We start from the raw sequence: 21,992 nt of genomic DNA, 5'->3' as shown, positions 1-21,992 counted from the left end.
CTGCAGACTTCTTAATCATGCTCCCTACATTGAAGTCTAAATCATTCGTATATACCACAAAAAACAAGGGACCTAGTACTGAGCCCTGCGGAACCCCACTGGAAACAGCCATCCAGTCACAAACTGTCGACCATTACCCTTTGCTGCCTGTCACTAAACCAATTTTGGATCCAACTTGCCACTTTCCCTTGGATCCCATGGGCCTTTTACTTTTCTGACCAGTCTGCCATGTGGGACCTTGTCAAAAAACTTGTTAAAATCCATGAAGACTACATCAAATGCGCTACCCTCATCGACCTTCCTCGTTACCTCAAAAAATGTAATCAAGTTAGTCATACACTACCTTCCCTTAACAAATCTATTCTGACTGTCCTTGATTAATCCATGCCTTTCTAAATGACTATTAATACTGTCCCTCAGAATTTTTTCCATTAATTTGCCCACCACCAAGGTTTAGGCTGACTGGCCTGTAATTACTTGGTCTACCCCTTACTCCCTTTTTAAACAACGGTGCAACGTTAGCAGTCCTCCGGCACCACGCTTATAACCAGAGAGGATTGGAAAATGATGGCCAGAGCCTCCACTGTTTCAACCCTTGCTTTTCTTAACAGCCTGGGATACATTTCATCTGGGCCTGATGATTTATCTACTTTCAAAGATGCTAAACCCCTTAATATTTCCTCTTTCACTATGTTTATCTAATCTAATATTTCACACTCCTCAACTACAAGGTCTATGTCGTCCCTCTCTACTGTGAAGACAGACACAAGGTATTCATTAAGAACCATGCCCATGTCTTTTACCTCCACACACAGGTTACCTTTTTGGTCTCTAATAGACCCTACTCTTGCCTTCGTTATCCTCTTGCTCATTATGTATTTATAAAACATCTTTGGGTTTTCCTTGATTTTACTTGCCAATATTTTTTCATGACCTCTCTTTGCTTTCCTAATTTCCTTTTTAATTTCACCCCTGCACTTCCTCTAAGCTTTCTGCAGTATTTAGCTCTCGGTATCTGTCATATGGTTCCCTTTTTTGCCTTATCCTACCCTGTATGCCCCATGACATCGAGGAACTCTAGATTTGGGAGTTCCACCCTTTTTCTTTGTGGGAACATATTTGCTCTGAACCCTTACTATCTCTTCCTTGAATGGTTCCCTCTGCTCTGACACTGATTTATCTTTAAGTTTTTTGTTTGCAGCCTACTTTTGCTAAATCACATCTTAGCTGAGTAAAATTGGCCTTTCCCCAATTGAGAACTTTTACTTCTGGTCTATCTTTGTCCTTTTCCATAACTACGCTAAATCTAACTGAATTATGATCGCTATCACCAAAATACTCTCCCACTGATGCCTCTTCCACCTGCCCAGCTTCATTCCCTCATGTTTATTATTTAAACAAATTAGATATAATGAGTTAAAATTAGTTCTTTTTAACTACTAGATTTTTAGAAGCGACATTAATAGATTAAAGATTCTCCATTCACTAATTTATTGTGGGTCAGTCATTTCAGTTTCTATGTTATGCATTGTCCAATAGCCTGCTTTTTTCACGAGAATGTAAAGTCATCATTTTGACCTTTTTAGTTTCCCATGTAAACGCAATCCATTTCTACGCACACAGCGCTTACCTGCAGGAAATGTGAGTGCTTCAGATTGATTCCCACCCACTCATTTGCAAATTTCATTGCAATTTGGTCTCCTGATGTAACCAGCATCAATCAGGAAGTGCCCACAGTTCTGACTCAGGCATGAGAACACATCCATATCAGGGAGGGGAAAAAATTCCATGATGGCAAAAATCAAATAACATTTGGAATTCAAGTCCAGATTGTTCCACTACTTTGTTATCTCTCATCTATTTCTTTTTAAGAAATATCAGACCAAATGCATGAATGTGACTATTCGGATGTGAGTTGTGAGCTGTTAATGATCTGGTGTACTCTGCTGCTTGCAGCAGGATGCTCATTTTTGTTGGTGTTTACCCTTCCCATTGTATTGTGCAGGTGAGACACCGGGTTGGGAGGCTGGGTGCTTGCAGATGACGGATAATTGAAGGGATTGTCACTCTAGCTCTTTTCTTGTGCACTACATTGTGGCAGCTTCTACTAAACAAGAGATTTGGTAGCATAGGATGTGGAGTAGGCCATTCAGCCTATTCCACCATTCAGTTAGATCATGGCTGATCTGTACCTCAATTCCTTTTACCTGTCCTTGCTCCAAATCCTTACCCAACAAAAATCTATCGCGCTCAGTCTGGAAAATTTCAATTGATCCAGCATCCACAGCCTTTTTAGGGAGAGAGTTCCAGGCTTTCCACTACCCTGACCGCCAGACAGAGTAAAAGAACTAGGAAGGTAGTGCAGGAGTCCCCTGGGTCCATCTCCCTCTCCGACAGATTTTCCGTTTTGGATACTGCTGGGGGAGATGGTTTCTCGGGAATGCAGCAAGAGCCAAGTCCATGGCACTACGAGTGGTTCAGCTGCACAGGAGGGGAGGAAGAAGAGTGGGAGAGCAATAGTGATGGGGGATTCTATCGTAAGGGGAACAGATAGACGTTTCTGTGGCTGCAGATGTGACTCCAGGATGGTATGTTGCCTCCCTGGTGCCAGGGTCAAGGACGTCACTGAACGGCTGCAGGGCGTTCTGAAGGGAGAGGGAGATAGTCAGAGGTCGTGGTTCACATTGGTACCAACGACATGGGTAGAAAGAGGAATGAGGTCCTGCAACAAGAATTTAGGGAGCGGATTAAAAAGCAGGACCTCAAAGGTTGTAATCTCTGGATTACTCCCGGTGCCACGTGCTAGTGAGTATAGGAATAGGAGGATAGAGCAGATGAATGCGTGGCTAAAGAGTTGGTGCAGGAGGGAGGGCTTTAGTTTCCTGGATCACTGGGTCTGCTTCTGGGGAAGGTGGGACCTGTACAAGTCGGATGGGTTGCACCTGAACCGGAACGGGACCAACATCCTTGCAGGGAGGTTTGCTAGTACTGTTGGGGGGTGTTTAAACTAACTTGGCAGGGGGATGGGATATGGAGTGGAGCTATAGTAAGGGGGTGATGCACAGCCATATATAGAGGAAAAAACAAGTCAGCCTGGAAGGCAGAGCAAATATGTAACAGCACAAGGGAGTATGGACAGGCTGGATGGCATTTATTTTAATGCAAGGAGTCTTGCGAGTAAGGCAGATGAATTGAAGGTGTTGATGAACACATGGGAGTATGATATTGTTGCTATCACAGAGACATGGTTGAGGGAGGGGCAGGACTGGCAGCTCAATATTCCGGGGTATAGAATCTTCAGGCGAGACAGAGGGGAGTGCAAAAGAGGAGGGGGTGTCGCAATATTAATCAAGGAGTCAATTACTGCTGTAAGGAGGGATGATATCTTAGCAGATTCCTCTAATGAGGCCATATGGGTAGAACTTAAAAACAAAGGAGGCAAGCACATTGCTGGGAGTGAACTATAGGCCCCCAAACAGTCAGGGGGAGATAGAGGAACAGATATGTAGGCAAATCTCAGAGAAGTGTAGAAATAATAGGGTAATAATAGTAGGGGATTTCAACTTCCCCAATATTAACTGGGATAGTCAGAGTGTGAAAGGCTTAGAGGATGCGGAATTCTTAAAGTGCATCCAGGAGAGCTTTTTGAGCCAGCATGTAGAAAGTCTTACAAGAGAGGGGGCGGTACTGGACCTAATTCTAGGGAATGTAGCCGGGCAAGTGGTAGAAGTGTTAGGAGAGCATTTTGGTGACAGTGACCATAATTCGGTGAGATTTAAGGTAGTCATGGAAAAGGACAAAGATGGACCAGAAATAAAGGTTCTAAATTGGGGGAAGGCCGATTTTAATATGATAAGGCAGGATCTGGCCAAAGTGGACTGGGATCAGCTACTTGCAGGAAAATCCACATCAGAGCAGTGGGAGTCTTTCAGAAAGGAAATAGAGAGAGTACAACACCAACATGTTCCTGTAAAGGTCAAGGGCGGGACCAACAAACCCAGGGAGCCCTGGATGTCAAGGGATATACAAGAATGGATTAGGGAAAAAAAAGGGAGGCTTTTGGCAGATACAAAGGATTAAAACCAGTGGAAGCCCTAGAGGAGTATAGAAAGTGCAGGGGGGTTACTTAAAAAAGAAATTAGGAGAGCGAAGAGGGGGCATGAAAAAACACTGGTGGACAAAATAAAGGAAAATCCCATGGTGTTTTATAAGTATATTAAGGGCAAGAGGATAACCAGGGAAAGAGTAGGGCCCATTAGGGACCAAAGTGGCGATCTGTGTGTAGAGCTGGAAGATGTAGGTGAGGTTTCAAATGAATATTTTGCATCTGTGTTCACTATGGAGAAGGATGATGTAGGCATAGAAATCAGGCAGGGGGATTGTGATATACTTGAACAAATTAGTATTGAGAGGGAGGAGGTACTAGTGGTTTTAGTGGGCTTAAAAGTGGATAAATCCCCAGGCCCTGACACGATGTATCCCAGGCTGCTGTGTGAGGCAAGGGAGGAGATTGCAGGGGCTCTGACACAAATTTTCAGAACCTCTCTGGCCACAGGGGTGGTGCCAGAGGACTGGAGGACAGCTAACGTAGTACCATTATTATTCAAGAAGCGTAGTAGTGATAAACCAGGGAATTACGGGCCAGTGAGCCTAACATCAGTGGTAGGGAAATTATTGAGGGACAGAATTAGCCTCCACTTAGAGAGGCAAGGATTAATCAAGGATAGTCAGCATGGCTTTGTCAGGGGGAGATCATGTCTAACCAATTTGATTGAATTTTTCGAGGGGGTGACTAGGCGCGTGGATGACGGTAGTGCAGTTGATGTAGTCTACATGGACTTCAGTAAGGCTTTTGACAAAGTCCCACATGGGAGACTGATCAAGAAGGTAAGAGCCATGGGATCCAGGGCAATTTGGCACATTGGATCCAAAATTGGCTTAGTGGCAGGAGGCAGAGGGTGATGGTCGAAGGTTGTTTTTGTGACTGGAAGCCTGTGTCCAGTGGTGTACTGCAGGGATCAGTGCTGGGTCCTTTGCTGTTTGTAGTGTACATTAATGATTTAGATATGAATGTAGGAGGTATGATCAGTAAGTTCGCAGATGACACAAAAATTGGTGGAGTGGTAAATAACGAGGAGGGAAGCCTCAGGCTACAAGACGATCTAGTAGGGTTGGTCAGATGGGCAGAACAGTGGCAAATGGAATTTAACCCTGAAAAGTGTGAGGTGGTGCATTTTGGGAGGACTAACAAGACAAGGGAATAAACAATGAATGGTAGGACCCTAGGGAGGATCAGAGGGACCTTGGTGCGCATGTACATAGATCCCTGAAGGCAGCAGGACAGGTAGATAAGGTGGTTAAAAAGGCATATGGGATACTTGCCTTCATTAGCCGAGGCATAGAATATAAGAGCAGGGAGGTTATGATGGAGCTGTATAAAACACTAGTTAGGCCACAGCTGGAATACTGTGTGCAGTTCTGGTCGCCACACTATAGGAAGGATGTGATTGCATTGGAGAGGGTGCAGAGGAGATTCACCAGGATGTTACCTGGGCTGGAGCGCTTCAGTTATGAAGAGAGACTGGACAGGCTGGGGTTGTTTTCCTTAGAGCAGAGAAGGCTAAGAGGGGACCTGATTGAGGTGTACAAAATTATGAGGGGCATAGATAGGGTAGATAGAAAGGAACTTTTCCCCTTTGTAGAGGGGTCAATAACCAGGGGGCATAGTTTCAAGGTAAGGGGCAGGAGGTTTAGAGGGGATTTGAGGAAAAACTTTTTCACCCAGAGGGTGGTTGGAATCTGGAATTCACTGCCTGAAAGGGTGGTAGAGGCAGGAACCCTCAACATTCAAGAAGCATTTAGATGAGCACTTGAAACGCCATAGCATACAAGGCTACGGACCAAGTGCTGGAAAATGGGATTAGAATAGACAGGGCTTGATGGTCGGCACGGACACGATGGGTCGAAGGGTCTCTTTCTATGCTCTATGACTTTGTGAAAATGTGATTCCTAAATGGCCTAGCTCCTAAATTAAAGATTATGCCCCCTTGTTCTGGATTTCCCCCACAAGAAGATATAGTTTATCTGTATTTACCTATCAATTCCCTTTATCTTTTTAAAAATCTCAACTAGGTCAACCTGTCCTAATAATTTAATTTGTTAAGGTTGGTATCATTCTGGTGAATCTGCACTGTACTCTCTCAAAGGCCAATGTGTCCTGCATAAGAACATATGGTGTGGAGATGCCGGTGTTGGACTGGGGTGAACAAATGCAAGAAGTCACACAACAGCAGGTTATAGTCCAACAGTTTTACTTGAAATCACAAGCTTTCGGAGCTCTGCTCCTTCGTCAGGTGAAGTGGAGAGATGCATAAAGACACAGCTTATATAGTCAGAGACTAATGCCAGATGATTACAGGTAATCTTTCTAACTGCCATTTATCACACCTCGGCAGAGAGATAATCACAGCAATCAAAGGTATGAATGGTGTCCAAACAGGTTAGTCAGGAAAACATTACATCAAAGAACAATGAGGTGGGGTCACAAGGGGTAAAATGTTGCAGATGCTGGGGTCTGTATGAAAAACAAAAAAACATTTTTTTTGCTGGAAATCACAGGTCCAGCCGCATCTGTGTAGAGAGAACAAGCCAACGACGACTCGAGTCTGGATGGCCCTACGTCAGGTGGGGTTACATGTAGCGTGACATGAACCCAAGATCCCGGTTGAGGCCGTCCTCATGTGTGCAAACTTGGCTATCAGTTTCTGCTCTACGATTTTGCGTTGTCGTGTGTCTCGAAGGCCGCCTTGGAGAATGCTTACCCGAAGATCGGAGGCTGAATGTCCTTGACTGCTGAAGTGTTCCCCGACTGGGAGGGAACACTCCTGCCTGGCTATTGTTGCGCGGTGTCCGTTCATCCGTTGTCACAGTGTCTGCATGGTCTCGCCGATGTACCATGCTCCGGGGCATCCTTTCCTGCAACGTATGAGGTAGACAACGTTGGCCGAGTCACATGAGTATGTACCACGTACCTGGTGGGTGGTGTCCTCACGTGTGATGATGGTATCTGTGTTGATGATCTGGCATGTCTTGCAGAGGTTGCCGTAGCAGGGTTGTGTGGTGTCGTGGTCGCTGTTCTCCTGAAAGCTGGGTAATTTGCTGCGAACGATGGTCTGTTTGAGCGTAGGTGGCTGTTTGAAGGCGAGTAGTAGAGACGTGGGGATGGCCTTAGCGAGGTGTTCGTCGTCATCGATGACATGTTGAAGGCTGCGAAGAACATGGCGTAGTTTCTCCGCTCCGGGGAAGTACTGGACGACGAAATAACAACAGAAAATGCTGGAAAAACTCAGCAGGCCAGGCAGCATCCACGGAGAGAGAAACAGAGTTAACGTTTCAGGTCAGGGACCCTTCGTCAGAACTGGAAAAAGCTGGAGATGTAACATATTAAGCAGGTGCAGAGACATAGGGAAGAGGAGGGAGGAATTGAAGGAATATACTGTGCTTTTGTAAGAGGCAGGAAAGATAAAATGTTGCAAATGGGAATGGCAAAATCATAGAGCATGAAAAATGGGGGCAGGGGTTATAGTTTGAGTCCAGAAGGCTGTAAAGTGCCTAATCGGAACAGCACCTCATCTTTCAATTAGGCGCTTTACAGCCTTCTGGACTCAACATTGAGTTCAACAATTTCAAACTATAACCCCTGCCCCCATTACTCTCCACGGTTGCTACCTGGCCTGCTGAGTTTTTCCAGCTGTTATCTTAAGAGTGAACCTCTTTAATCATCTTTAATGTGCCTTAATCTCCAACCTCAGAAGAACACCCCTTAATGCACAGAGTGGCATTTCAGCTTCTCAGGATAGCCATCCTCAGCTCCCCTCTGAGTGAGACTGCCAACTTAGTACTGATCGTGCTATATTAAGAGTCGTTTTGTGCCACAGATGTGTATCCACTATCTTGTAATTTCGCCAATCTAAAGCTAAAAAGTGAAACTACCAATGCTGAAAGTCAGAAATTAAGACAATAAAAACTGGAAATACATATCTGAAAGAGAAAGTTGGGGCAGAGAACCGCTGCGCCCACCCCCCCCCCCCCCCCCCCCCAACCACCAAAGAAAATTATATCATTCTCTTTCAAATGCTGATTGACTTGTGCATTTCCAATGTGTTTTTTTTCCTTCAAATTTAATTTGGAAACCACCCACAATTGACCAGTACTGCCTCATTACAGGATTCCACTTCTCAAAGGTTTTAAAAAAACATGGCAAAATATCAGGGGGGGGGGCGAGAAACTTGAGAAAACTCGAAAGCTTCATCTTGGTGGCGGTATGGGGAATTGGGAATCTGTGGATGGACTTGCCTTACGCTGTAAAGTGCACCGTCAGCCAAGCATCGGGCCACAACTGCAACCTGATGGAGAGGCCAGTGCTGAGGCAGAAGGGTGAGATGTGGAGAAAAAAAGCACTACAAAAAAAGTTCTTTCACAAGCAGCTGACAGATATGGGGCTGAATGTGGATTAATGAAATCCATTAGTTAAATGTGAATAGATACCTCTTAGTATGAGCAAGGATTACACAGATAATCATAGAGGTGACAGACTCCATTAATGGACGCAATTTGTTAAATAGGTTTGTAATTGTAGGAGTTGTATAAGGAGTGATCCTATCTACATCATTTCACAGGCTGCTTTATTAAAAGCTTGGGGCACTGAATTTACAAAGTTGGTTCTTAATTAAATGAAATCTTATAATTGATGTCAAGCTACTTTGGCTCTTGGCCCGGCAATGCCTCAAATTTAAAATTCTCATCCTTATGTTCAAAACTCTCTCTGGCCTTACCCCTTCCTATCTCTGAAACCTTCTCCAGCCCTACAACACTCTGAGAAGTCTGTGTTCCTCCAATTCCGGTGTCTTGTGCATCCCTGATTTCCTTCACTCCACCATTGGTGGCAGTGCCTTCAGCAGCCTGTAAAATGATGTAGATAGGTGCACTCCTTATGTAACTCCTACAATTGCAAACCTATTTAACAAATTGTGTCCATTAACAGAGTGCATCACCTCTATGGTTATCTATGTAATCCTTGCTCATACTAAGAGGTAGCTGTGCTTTAACAATTTCTAGTATAGTGTTCTGATTTCTAGTTTGAGCGCCCTGGGTTTGGAGTGGTGGGATGCGGGCTGGCTCGCATGTTGACCTCCACTCTTAGTCTTGGGTGTCATGTGGCGAGCAGATTATTTCCCTCTAGTGATGGGGAAAGAGGAAGGTAAGGAAGAGCATCACCTTCCTTGAGGTATGAAGACTGGTTGAGGAAATTGTACTTGCTTTCTTTAAATAAGAACAACTACTTAGATTTATATAGCATCTTTAAGTAAAATGTCCCAGGAGTGATATCAGACAAAGCTTGACACCAAGCTACATAAGGAGATATTAGGGCAGGTGACCAAAAGTTTGGTCAGAGGTGGGTTTTAAAGGGCATCTTAAAGGAGAGAGAGGCAAGAGGTTTAGGGAGGTCATTCCAGAGCTTAGGGCCTGGATAGCTGAAGGCAAGGCCGCCAATGGTGGAGCGAAGGAAATCAGGGATGCACAAGACATCGGAATTGGAGGAACGCAGAGTTCTCAATGTGTTGGGGGGCTGGAGGAGGTTACAGAGATAGGAACGGGTAAGGTCACAGAGATTTAAGCATAAGGATGAGAATTTCAAATTTGAGGTGTTACTGGACCAGGAGCCAAAGTAGCTTGTCTTTGGGAGCACAAAATCTGGTGAGGGAGCAGCTGGTAAAGGGCTGCAGTTCACTGAGTTGTGGTGATGACAGAAAATGGGCTAATTGTTCATACAGTGGGGCATGGGTAACATTTTGATGTTAAAGGATAGGAAGCCCTGCCATAGAAAGTGCACTAAAGAATAATAGCTCCATTTGGGACTAAAAACTACCCTCCAATAAAAGCAGACGTGCTAGATGGTCGCAGTTGTACATCCTGTCCAACTAATGTCTCCTTTCCAGATGAAAAGTGTTGAAGGTTTTACACCTTAGAAACATAGCAAGTGTCGCTTCCCTGATACATGTGCGAGAGGTATCTCTTGAGATGACCTTTAAGGATCTAGGACCATGAAAGCTTAATGCTGTGGTAACCGTCACTTCAATGAGTAAAGCTGTCCCTGATCCAAATGTTGAATGCAGGTGGCACAACTGTGTGTCGGTCTGTCTGGTAAAGTAGAGTCAAAGAATCCAGCACTCCAGACATGTCCAGTTACAGATCCCAAGGTAATGTGGCCAAAATGCCTCCAAGGTCCTCACACCTACAAATGTTTTTCCTTACGACAATATCTCGCTTTTGCTGCATGTTTGAATGCCCACATAGAAATACACATCCTCACCTCTTTGTAAGGTCAATGTTGTTGACTCTTAACTGACCTTTGAAGTAGTCTAGCAAACCACTCAGTAGTATTAAAAAACTGCTCCTAGCAGTTCAAGAAGGCCCACCACCATTTTCTCAGGGTAATTAGGGATGGGCAATAAATGCTGATCTTGCCAACCACATCCAAAGAATAAATAATTTTTAAAAAGATGCCACACCAAATCCAGCAGTTTGCAAGAATAATGCAGAAAAGTCGTGAAAGTGGTAAAAAAGTGAACTACCCAGTAAAATCAACTAATATATGGGGAGGAAATGCAACCAAGGGAAGAGAGAATGCAAGAACAAATCAAATCAAATCAACTTTTATTGTCATTGTTAGTGCACAAGTGCAGTACAACGAAATGTAGGCTTACCTTCTCATTTTAAATTGCTGCCCAGGACTCCCATGTACCCAATTTTTTAAGAACATTACTTGCACCAACAGCTAAAATATTAGGTCTTTGAATTAGGTGTTTAGATATTTTAATTTTAGGATATGTTGATGAGGTTAAATGAAGAAGGGTGGGAGGAGGCTCGTGTGGAGCATTAACACCGGCATAGAACTGTTGGGCTAAGTAGCCTGTTTCTGTGCTGTAAACACTTTGTAGTACTTTGTAATGAGGTAGCAAGATGATAGCTTGGCCTAATTATTTTGGTCTAACTTGCTGCTCAGAGTATTAGCCGATTTTCTGACCTGTGCCCACAGTGTGCAAAGTCCCACTGGCAGCGCAATACCTCTCAAAAGTTAGCATATTGGCATGTCAACTATGCTGGGTACAGCTATCAAGGGATATGGAGCGAAGGCCAGGAAATAAAGTTGAGGTACAGATCAGCCATGATCTATTTGGATGGTTGAACAGGCTCGAGGAACTGAATGGCCTATTCCTCCTCTTATGTCATGTTTTGTTTATTCCTCACATTCTGTTCCTCAGGAGAGCGGGATGGCAGGTGGGGGGGAGAAATAAAATAACTTTAGTAAAAAGAAAACTTAACAACACTATTGTGTAATTGCCAGCTGAGATACTCAGTGGTTCAATCCTCGGGACTTTAAGCAACTCTCCCAGCTGTTCCAATATAACCTTGATAGGACTCAGTTGCACTCCCATGAAAAATTTAATTTTTAATAGGTATTTTGGTGCAGGTCAGAGGAAGAGTTCATCCATAATTATACTCTTGAAACCCTTTGCCATAATTTGGACTATCAGAGCTCTGGTCTATATTTAACTAGAACACAATGTTACTGAAGGAAATAAATCTTTTTACGAACCATAACACCTATAATATTTCTGTCAATTACAGCAGTATTAATATGTTGCTCTTTACACCATATTTCCAGTGCCATTGGTACCCGATAGTAGACTGTAATATAAGCCACTAAATGTGAACAGTTGGTGTTTGTCATCTGGGAGTCGAAGAATGCAGCGTTGAGGCTAACGGGGAAACTTGCGTCCTGATAACTTGTACAAATGGAGCACTGAGTTATATGAAAGCACCAAATCAATTGTAGGTTGATGTATAAAAAGAATATAAACATTTCTTCCTTCATCTAATAATGTTGACTCGTGCGTGGGTCCAACGATACCGGCAACACTCTAGTACTGCATCCTTGTGGCCAAGCCAAGTATGAGTGTCTGCATGTTATTGGACCCTGGAGGGATTTGGTGCTTTCCTCACATGACATACACGTGTGCTTCCAGCACCTAGATAATGATCTGGAGCAGGAGCTCAAGCTGATATTTTCTCCTCCACCCGCCCCCCGCCGTAGTCCAGAGGTGTTGAGGCTGATTGTTGTAACGCTACTATTAACCCAGTTGAGACCAACAGACTCTGGGCAGACCAGATACTGAACCTGAGACTTTTCCTAGCCAGAACCCGACGGGCATTATTCTCAACTCTTCCCCTTTTTCCATTTGCCCTTCTTCAAGTACAGGATGCCGAGGTTGGAATTGAATCGTGTGATGTGCCACCATCTCAAAATTGGCAGCACTATACATTGAGTGTGGCTAAACATCAATACAAGTGTTATTGGGAAGCTGATCCCAGTTGTGACACTTGACCTATTATGACAGACTTCCAGGCCCAATCAGCTTAATCTGCTGGAGGGTGAATGTGACAGTCCCACATCCCTGAGACTGTAATCATCATCTCTATAAAGCAAGTTCTATCTTGTTTCTTCTAAGCTGTAAATACAAGCGTTTTCCTCATCACTGCATCCTAAAAGTGTCGCACCATCTCCTACTCCAAATCAAGTTGGCAACAACAACTCTGCATTTATAGAGTGCTTTTCACATGTAGGAAGGCATCTCAGAGTACTTTACAATAAGGAGGAAAAGGGCATGGTAGACGTCGGCCATGGGGCAAGGCTGAGAAAAGTTAGGATGACCAAATGAACACACTATCAGAGGTTTTGGAGAGGGTTTTTGAAGAGAGGAAGGTGGAGGGGACTGGGTAGGGAATTTTAAAGGGCAGGAGTGTGATGACTGAATGAATGGCTGCCAATAGTGGAACAGAGGGAGCAAAGAAGTCAGCAGTTAGAGAAGCAAAGTGTGCATGCGCGATGAAAGGAGATCATGAAGGTAGGGTGGGTGAAGCTAAAGCAAGGATATGAATTTTGAAATGATGACGCTGGAGTGTGCGATGATGGTGGAGCTTGGAAAGGGTGGGGGGGGTGATGGGAGTGTTGTACTTGGTGATGGTGAGGATGTGGACTAGGCCTTTTGGATGAATTAAAGCTTGGGGAAGGCTGAGGCAGTTAGACCAGCTAAGTGGGCTCTAAGAAAGTAAAACCTTGGTTTTGGCAGCGGAAGGGTAAAAATAGGAGTGGAGATGGGCAGTGTTACTGGAGGTGGAACAAAGAGATTTTGGTAAAAGAATGGATGTGGAGGAGGAAAGTGAGTTTGGGGTCAAGCAGAACACCACATTCCATACCTCCTGACTCAACTTTAGATGATGGTCAGGGAGATTGATGAAGGTAAAGCCAGTGGCATGGGAGCTGAGGTGGATGGTCTCGGTTTTGCCAACATTCGGCTGTTTTGGCTCATAGCGGTCTTGAAATCAGACGGGCAATTTGGAAGTTTGGCAACAATCCTAGGATTAATGAAGGAGGCAGCAAGGTAAAACTGGGTGTCATCAGCAGATGTAGAAGCTGATCCCTTGCTTCTGGATAATGTTAGCGTGAGGTAGCCTGTAGATAGTGAAGAGGAGGAGATCACGGATGGACCTCAGAACTGTGGAGCTGCTTTCCTCCCTGAATTTTCCTTTCCTCCTACAGTCTGCGGGATATATTAAACCCAAGCTCAGTATCTCCCAATCAATATTTCCTGATTTAATTCGTCCTCCCTTTAGCAAATTTTTGCCTTGGTGTCATTCTGCACTATGGGCCTTGCCTTTTAAGCTTGGTTTCTTACAAATAAAGCTGATATTACTGAAATAGCAGATGTTGTCAGTGAGTGTCACTGAGTTTCACTACCTACATTCACACCCTTATAACCAATAAGTAATCAAAGTGGAACCACTTCTAATCAGTGAACAATACTGTACCTAATATAAAGAATAAAAAATGGCTGATGGATATAAAATATTAGATGCTTCATCATGTTCTGATATTACAAACCTTCTACCATCAATCTATTGTCCCATATAGACATCGTTTTCCAGTACTCAGTTAAGTGTCGCTTAATGAACTTGCAGTGATTGTCACTCAGTTAGTAACCTTTATTTTGGATCTCTACGTATTGATGACGTGCAGTGGCAGTCAGCCACCCTAAACTTAATAAACAAAACCTGTGTGTTATAACAAATATCCAGGCAATGATCCAAGAGGCAGTCACACCCCTTAGGTTAGGTAGTGGTACAGGTCTCGTTAGTGGTCAGGGACAAGAGGGTGTGACTGCAACTCAGGCAGGTAAGACTTCAGATGCAGTGCTGGAGGAGCCTCAGCCTTTGCCCTTGTCCAACAGGTATGAGATTCTTGCTGCCTGTGTGGATGAGGGAAAAGCCTGCAGGATGGATGAGCAAGCTGACCATGGCACCATGGTGCAGGAGGCCATTCAAGTGGGGGGAGTGAAAGGGACTGTAGTTGTGGTAGGGGACAGTTTTGCCGGGGATAGATACTGTTCTCTGCAGCCGTGACTGAGATTTCCGAAGGTTGTGTTGCCTGCCAGGGTTAAAGACATTTCCTCGCGGCTGGAGGAGAACTTGGAGTGGGAGGGGGAAGATCCAGTTATCGTGGTCCACGTAGGAACCAACGACATAGGTAGAACTAGAAATGAGGTTCTGCTGAGGAAGTTTGAGGAGCTAGGATCCAAATTAAAAGGCAGAACCTTAAAGTTAATAATCTCAGGATTGTTACCTGAGCCACATGCAAATTGGCATAGGGCCAAACAGATTAGAGGTTTAAATGTGTGGCTCAGAGTGTGGTGTGGGAGGAAGGGGTTTCAGTTCATGGGGCACTGGCACCAGTACTGGGGAAAGAGGGAAAGGCGCCACTTAAACCAGGCTGGGACCTGTATACTGGTGAACCGAATAACTAGGGCAATAGACCGGGCTTTAAACTAATGAAGGGGGGGTGGGAGGATTCAGGAAAGAGTACATTTAAAAGCAGCAAGAGAAATGGCAAGGCTCTAGAGCAGAGTAGAGTTTTGGGTAAAAATAAGCAGAGTGGGTCAGGAAGGGACAGAGAAGTAACAGGTTATAAGGCATCAGTGACTAAGGTGACATCAGGGAAAAATAGAAATAAGTCAAAGCTAAAGGCACTATCTGAATGAGCGAAGCATTCGCAACAAAATAGATGAATTAATACCACTGATAGAAATTAATAGGTTTGATCTAATAGCCATTACGGAGACGTGGTTGCAATGTGGCCAAGGTTGGGAACTAAATATTCCAGGATACATAACTTTTAGAAGAGATCGGCAAAATGGAAAAGGAGGAGTGGCCCTGATAATAAAGGATGAGATAAAGACAGTAGCGAGAAAGGATCTCAGCTCCGAAAATCAAGAAGTAGAAACAGTTTGGGTGGAGCTAAGAAACAGCAAGAGGCAGAAAACATTGGTAGGAGTTGTTTATAGGCCCCCAAACAGTAGTTGTAATGTAGGGCAGAGTATAAATCAGGAAATTAGAGGCACATATAACAAGGGTAATACAGTAATCATGGGTGACTTTAATCTACATATAGACTGGGCAAACCAAATTTGCAGTAATAATGTGGAGGACGAATTCATGGAATGTATGAATGACAGTTTTCTAGATCAGTATGTTGAGGAATGAACTAGATCTACTATTGTGCAACGAGAAAGGGTTAATTAATAACCTTGTAGTAAAGGGGCCTTTAGGGAAGAGTGCCCATAATATGATAGAATTTTATATTGAGTTTGAAAGTGATTTAGTTAAATCCGAAACTAGGGTCTTAAATCTAAACAAAGCAGACTATGTAGGTATGAGGGGCGAGTTGGCTAAGGTAGATTGGGAAACTATATTAAAAAGTATGACAGTAGATGGCTAGCATTTAAAGAATTAATACATAATTTACAACAAATATATATTCCTTTAAGGCACAAAAACCCCACAGGAAAAGTGCTCCAACCATGGCTAACAAGAGAAGTTAAAGATAGTATTAGATCAAAGGAAGAGGCTTATAATGTTGCCAAAAATAGTAAGCCTGAGGATTGGGAGGATTTTAGAATTCAGCAAAGGAGGACCAAGAAATTGATGATGAAAGGGAAAATAGAATGAGAGTAAGCTAGCGAGAGACATAAGAACAGACTAAAAGTTTCTATAGGTATGTAAAAAAGAAAAGATTAGAAAAAGTAAATGTGGGTCCCTTACAGGCTGAGACAGGAGAAATTATAATAGGGACTAAGGAAATGGTAGAGAAATTAAACAAATACTTTGGGCTGGATTTTCTCAATGGAGACGTGCTGGAGGCGGGACTTCTGCTTTCCGGGTTTCAGTCCAGTCCCGTCCCCAGCGATGCCTGACCAACCCACACTGTTTTTCCTTTATTGGCCTTGTTAAGCCCGTCCTACCGGCCAATTAAGGGAAAGCCGGTGGCTGTTGACATCAGCATATGACGCTTCATCGTCAAAATTTTTTTGACAGATGAATTGTCACCGTTTGATAGCTTTGAGAAGCTGTCAAACACTGACAATCTCTGTTCCAAGGTGAGCCCTTGCACACAGGCTCACCAAGACACCTCTCCTCAGCAGAAAGCAGATGGCTGCTGCATCTGAGAATGCAGCAGCCATTCTGTCACCTCTGCCGTTGAGATGAGGCACCTCTGGATCCTGAAAGGTTGAAGCCTGCAGAAAGAAACAAAGGTAAGGAAACTTTTTCCAACACTTTACAATCACCTCTCATACTAACCTATCCACACTTGCACCCATCATTCACCTCTACAGCTGACATTTCAACCCCTCTACCCCTGCAGACCCACTGCTCGCCTCGCTGACCCTGGCTAGGTTTGCAGCCGTAGGGAAGCCCGCAATTGCAGGGGTAAAATGGAGAAAAGCCTCAAAACTGCCTGTTAACAGGCAGTTAATTGGCTCTAATCCCCATCCCGCCTCGGAGACGCGTCTCGAGGACCCGCCTCCCGGGAAGATGGCACAGAGGCGAGTTGGGAGCGTGGTCGGTACCCAGTTTCTGCCATTTTCCCGGCAGTCACACCACCCCAGGGCTGGGAAAATTCCCCCCTTTGTGTCCGTCTTCACAGAAGAAGATGCAAAAAAACTTCCCAGAAATAGTGGAGAGCCAAGGGTCTAGCAAGAATGAGGAACTGAAAGAAATTAGTAAAAAAGAAGTACTGGAGAAATTAATAGGACTGAAAGCCGATAAATCCCCTGGACCTGATGGCCTACATCCTAGGGTTTTGAAAGAGGTGGCTATAGAGATAGTGGTTGCATTGGTTGTCATTTTCCAAAATTCCATAGATTCTAGAACGGTTCCTGCAGATTGGAAGGTAGCAAATGTAACCCTGCTATTTAAGAAAGGAGGGAAGAGAGAAAACAGGGAACTACAGATCAGTTAGCCTGACATCGGTAGTAGGGAAAATGTAGAATCTATTATTTAGGACGTGGTAACAGGGCACTTAAAAAATAATAATAAGGTTGGGCAGAGTCAACACGGATTTATGAAAGGCAAATCGTGTTTGACAAACCTGTTCGAATTTTTTGAGGTTGTAACTAGCAGAATAGATAAGGAGGAGCCATTGGATGTGGTGTACTTGGATTTTCAGAAGGCATTTGATAAGGTGGGCCACACAAGAGGTTATTAAACAAAATTAGGGCTCATGGGATTGGGGGTAATATACTAGCATGAATTGAGGATTGGTTAACGGACAGAAAACAGAGTAGGAATAAACAAGTCATTTTCGGGTTGGCAAGTTGTAACTAGTAGGGTACCGCAAGGATCAGTACTTGGGCCTCAGCTATTCACAATCTATATCAATGATTTGGATGAGGGGACCAAATGTAATATATCCAAGTTTGCTGAGGATACAAAGCTGGGTGGGAATGTAAGTTATGAGGAGGATGCAAAGAGGCTTCATGGGGATATAGACAAGCTAAGTGAGTGGGCAAGAACATGGCAAATGGAATATAATGTGGAGAAATGTGAAGTTATTCACTTTGGTAGGAAAAATAGAAAACAGTATTTTTTAAATGGAGAGAGATTGTGAAATGTTGGTGTTCAGAAGGACCTGGGTGTCCTTGTACACAAATCACTGAATGTTAACATGCAGGTACAGCATAGCCTTTATTACAAGAGGATTTGAGTATAAGAGTGAAGACACCTTATTGCAATTATATAGGGCCCTGATGAGACCACACCTGGAGTATTGTGTACAGTTTTGGTCTCCTTACCTAAGGAAGGATATACTTGCCATAGAGGGAGCGCAACGAAGTTTCACCAGACTGGTTCCTGGGATGGGGGATTGTCCTATGAGGAGAGATTGAGTAGACTAGGCCTGTATTCTAGAGTTTAGAAGAATGAGAGGTGATCACATTGAAACATACAAAATTCTTATGGGGCTTGACAGGGTAGATGCAGGGAGGATGTTTCCCCTTGCTGGGGAGTCTATAACTAGGGGTCACAGTCTCAGAATAAGGGGTCGGCCATTTAGGACTGAGATGAGGAGAAATTTCTTCAGAGGGTGGTGAATCTTTGGCATTCTCTACCCCAGAGGGCTGTGGAGGCTCAGTTGTTGAGTATATTCAAGACAGAGATCGATAAATTTTTGAAGATTAAGGGAATCAAGAGATATGGGGATAGTGCAGGAATGTGGAGTTGAGGTAGATGATCAGCCATGATCTTATTGAATGGTGGAGCAGGCTCGAGGGGCCAAATGGCCGACTCCTGCTCCTGTTTCTTATGTTGTAATTAATGATTTCAAGGCTTTAGTCTGATGGTGATTGTGCTTAAGATATTTTTTTCCAGGATTTACTATTTTTACAGAATCACTGAATTTAATCCCCAAAATACAATCACTATCTGTAGTAAAAACTGAATTTGACTCATTCAGTTGCCATAAATCAGTGGTCCTGATGATATCTAAACTTCATGAATAGGTTCCAACCTGTAACTCACTGCCAAGTATATAAACTGTCTGAACCTCTATTATATTCCAATCTGTAACTCACTCCTGGGTATACTTTTATTCCATACATGAACCATCCAAAGCTCATTGCCATGTTCTTGCCTGTAACTCACGCCCGGTTATCCAATATTGTTCAATATATAAGCCATCTAATCTTACCAATTAGATTTCAGCCTGTAACCCACCGGCTGATTATCCTATATATAAACCATTTGAACCCCCTCAATTATAACTAATTTCCAAGTAACTGAAATCCTTTATTTATAAAGGGCCCCTCAATTAAATTCCAACCTGCAACACACCAACCTGCAATTTCCAAGACAGTCCCTTTGACCTTTTTTAAAGATGGGTAGTATGTTCTCATCATAAAATAGCTACCATTAATCATGATGCCAACTCTCAACTAAACTACTCCTTCATACTTAAGGATTTATTGCTCTCTACATTACCGCCTTAAATTCTAGGTTGTAGTTCATTCTCAGATATCCATTGTTCTATACATTAACCATCTGAATTCCTTGATCAGAATCTAGCCTGTAACTCACTCCAGGCATTTCCATTATTATATACATAAACCACCTGAGCCCCTCAATTAGATTCCAGCTTGTGTAACACACCCAGGTATCAATTATTCTATATAGAAACTATCTGAACCCCTCGAATAGATTCCAGCCTGTAACTTACTCCCAGGTATCCATTATTCTATATAGAAACCAGCCCATCATTTCTGGGCATCTGTTGCTGTTTGATTGCCAGATGTATTTTTTTCCTGACCCCTTTTAATGGAAATGCTTTTTTTCTTCCACTTGTTCTAAGTTTGCTATAAATTTGAAGTGCCCTGGTAAAAACCAACACCTGAGGGAAGAAAACACAAAAGTGTTCTTGTGCAACTGGAAACATTTAATTAGCGACTCATACTGTGCTGGTTGATCCTCAATATTCGGCCCGTGTGATGATTTATGATAACTAAGGCATCCATCAGTTTTTATGGGTTGAATTGATCCTGCAGGAATTTGATATCTGAAACAGAGTACATAACAAGTGTGTAATGGACTCCACTGTGAAATTCCGCTTTTGCAGTCACTAAATATTTGAGATGGTAGTACATTCTTTAACAAGTCTGTTGTGTTTCCAAATTTGTCTGCTCATTCTCAGCAGTGTTTTTTGTTTCAATCATTTTTCGACAGCATGCAGGGCACAAAAAAAGTACGAATAAACCTCAAACACACGCCAGTTGGATCTGCCCACTATGCCTCACACCACGACAAACGACGTTAACATGGCCTGCAGGATTCAGGCTTAGAGGCAACTGCAGCTGTTTTACTTTCGCAATATACTCCTGCCTCTCAATGCTCCACAGAAGAAAGGATGTTGATTCCTTGGGTCCTGGGAGCTGCAGCCCAAAGAGTGGGTCTCCATTGGACCCAAATTAGCAGCCTTGCTTCTGAGTTGTAGACACACATGGAGAAGGTGCAAAGACATCTCTCTGATTTACTGTCCGCTCTCAATTCAACAGTCCCCTTCGCCTCCAGCTTTGATTTCTAAAACTGATTCATCACAGAGTAGACTTCATTATACTTGCTGCGTTTTTCTCCGCACCCCTCCCCGGCACCGTTTTTGACATCTCGAAGCTGCTCTGTCAGCTGGTGTTGTGTTCCTGCTGGGCTGATTACTTCAAATCCCAAGGCTTCATTTTAAAATAATGTGGAAATCAACTAATTGAATACAGGATTTTGGTGGTGGGGGCAGGGGGAGGAGGAGGGAGCAGAGAGGGAGGTTAATGCCTACTTTTGCCTGTTGTACTTGTGTCTGTTTATTTGATGAAGTAGTGTAGCTTCAGGTATCTCTTCACAGACTGCAAAGGCAGCCCTTAGTAGGTTTGAGATGTATGAGGAAATGCAGAACTACTTTCTGAAATTAAAAAAAAAAAAAATGTTTCCTTCTCCAGTGCAAGAAGAAACACACACTCGTCTGCCCCGAATTCTCCCGGACCGGGAGCTGCACGCAGGGCTCCAAGTGCAAGCTGCAGCACCGACAGTGGAAAAGCCACAAGCGGAAGCACACTTCTGAAACAAGTCGGGATGGAGCGGCACAGGAGGCCGTGACTTCAAAGCGGGTCAAACTCGCAGACAAGACTGAAAGGTAAAGCAGGGTTATCACCACTGGGAGCTTGAGACAAAAATGACTGGTCACAAACTCCGCGCTCTCTGAAATTTGGCAAAAACTTTAAAGAAACAAATACCTGCAAATCTGATAGCTTAGTGTGTGAATCACTACCTGCTATGTTGCAGAGTCACGCAGACCAAGGAAGTTCTTGCCTGTGCTGAGTTAACTGATATTAGTGGGGTCGGCAGTTGGGGCGCTACAGTTTGCCCTATTGCCCCATGGCGAGAGAGAGGAAAAAGAACTACTAGAGTTCCAGCTTCTGATTGTTATCTAGTAATCCGTGCTGGAAAGTGCGTGAGCATGAACATTCAGTGAGAAGAGGATCAAGTTTGGCTGTGATGTCCTCTATGGTCAAATAGCCTCCCAATACGCAAAAAATGGCCACTTGGACAAGGCACTGCTCACAAAACCACAGCCGACCATGAGTTTGAGCCTTCAGAAGAGGGGTGTAAGAAATATAGAGCGGAAGGAAATTTCTAAATAAATATCCCAAATGCCTTCGTATTTCACAGCAGAGATCAGTGATTGGACTGCATGATTTGTGTACTCCCTGCTGACCTTTGCCCTTCGTCTCTGAATTTTAACCCATTGCAGAGACAGAAATTGGAGGTAAAGAGGATCAAGTATATCACAGGTAATCTAGAAATAGTTATTTTTCTTAGAATAACCTGGGCATCATAAGTCATAATGCCTCCTTGCAGTTCATGATGGTATGACAGAGGGACTCTACACAAAATGGCTGCTTGCAGCATGACTTTAATGCAGGATCAAAGGAGGACAACAGACTCCATAAAAGTGTGGAAATTCAGATAATTACATTACACCTTGATGAACAGACCCTGCC

At 43.6% G+C, this 21,992-nt stretch overlaps 1 protein-coding gene across 3 annotated transcripts in view; it reads left to right on the top strand.

Moving 5' to 3' along the window:
* The window catches only part of zc3h3 (zinc finger CCCH-type containing 3), a 311,770-nt gene that overhangs the window by 245,401 nt on the left and 44,377 nt on the right, over positions 1–21,992 (top strand). Inside the window, exons 10-11 of one of the 3 annotated variants that reach the window (XM_085992500.1) lie at positions 20,931–21,124; positions 21,743–21,782. In XM_085992500.1, coding sequence (XP_085848626.1) covers positions 20,931–21,124; positions 21,743–21,761 — 213 coding nt within the window. In that variant the 3' untranslated portion in view covers positions 21,762–21,782. Of the gene's footprint in view, positions 1–20,930; positions 21,125–21,742; positions 21,783–21,992 lie in introns of those variants that run through there. The other 2 variants (XM_085992499.1, XM_085992501.1) reach the window with 2 other exon arrangements.

This window comes from Somniosus microcephalus, chromosome 7 (assembly GCF_052327205.1).
Source record: "Somniosus microcephalus isolate GS21.2 chromosome 7, FLI_Smic_1.0, whole genome shotgun sequence".
Lineage (NCBI taxonomy): Eukaryota > Metazoa > Chordata > Chondrichthyes > Squaliformes > Somniosidae > Somniosus > Somniosus microcephalus.
Note: the sequence above shows the minus strand (reverse complement) of the source record. Positions and strands in the feature narration are given on the sequence as shown.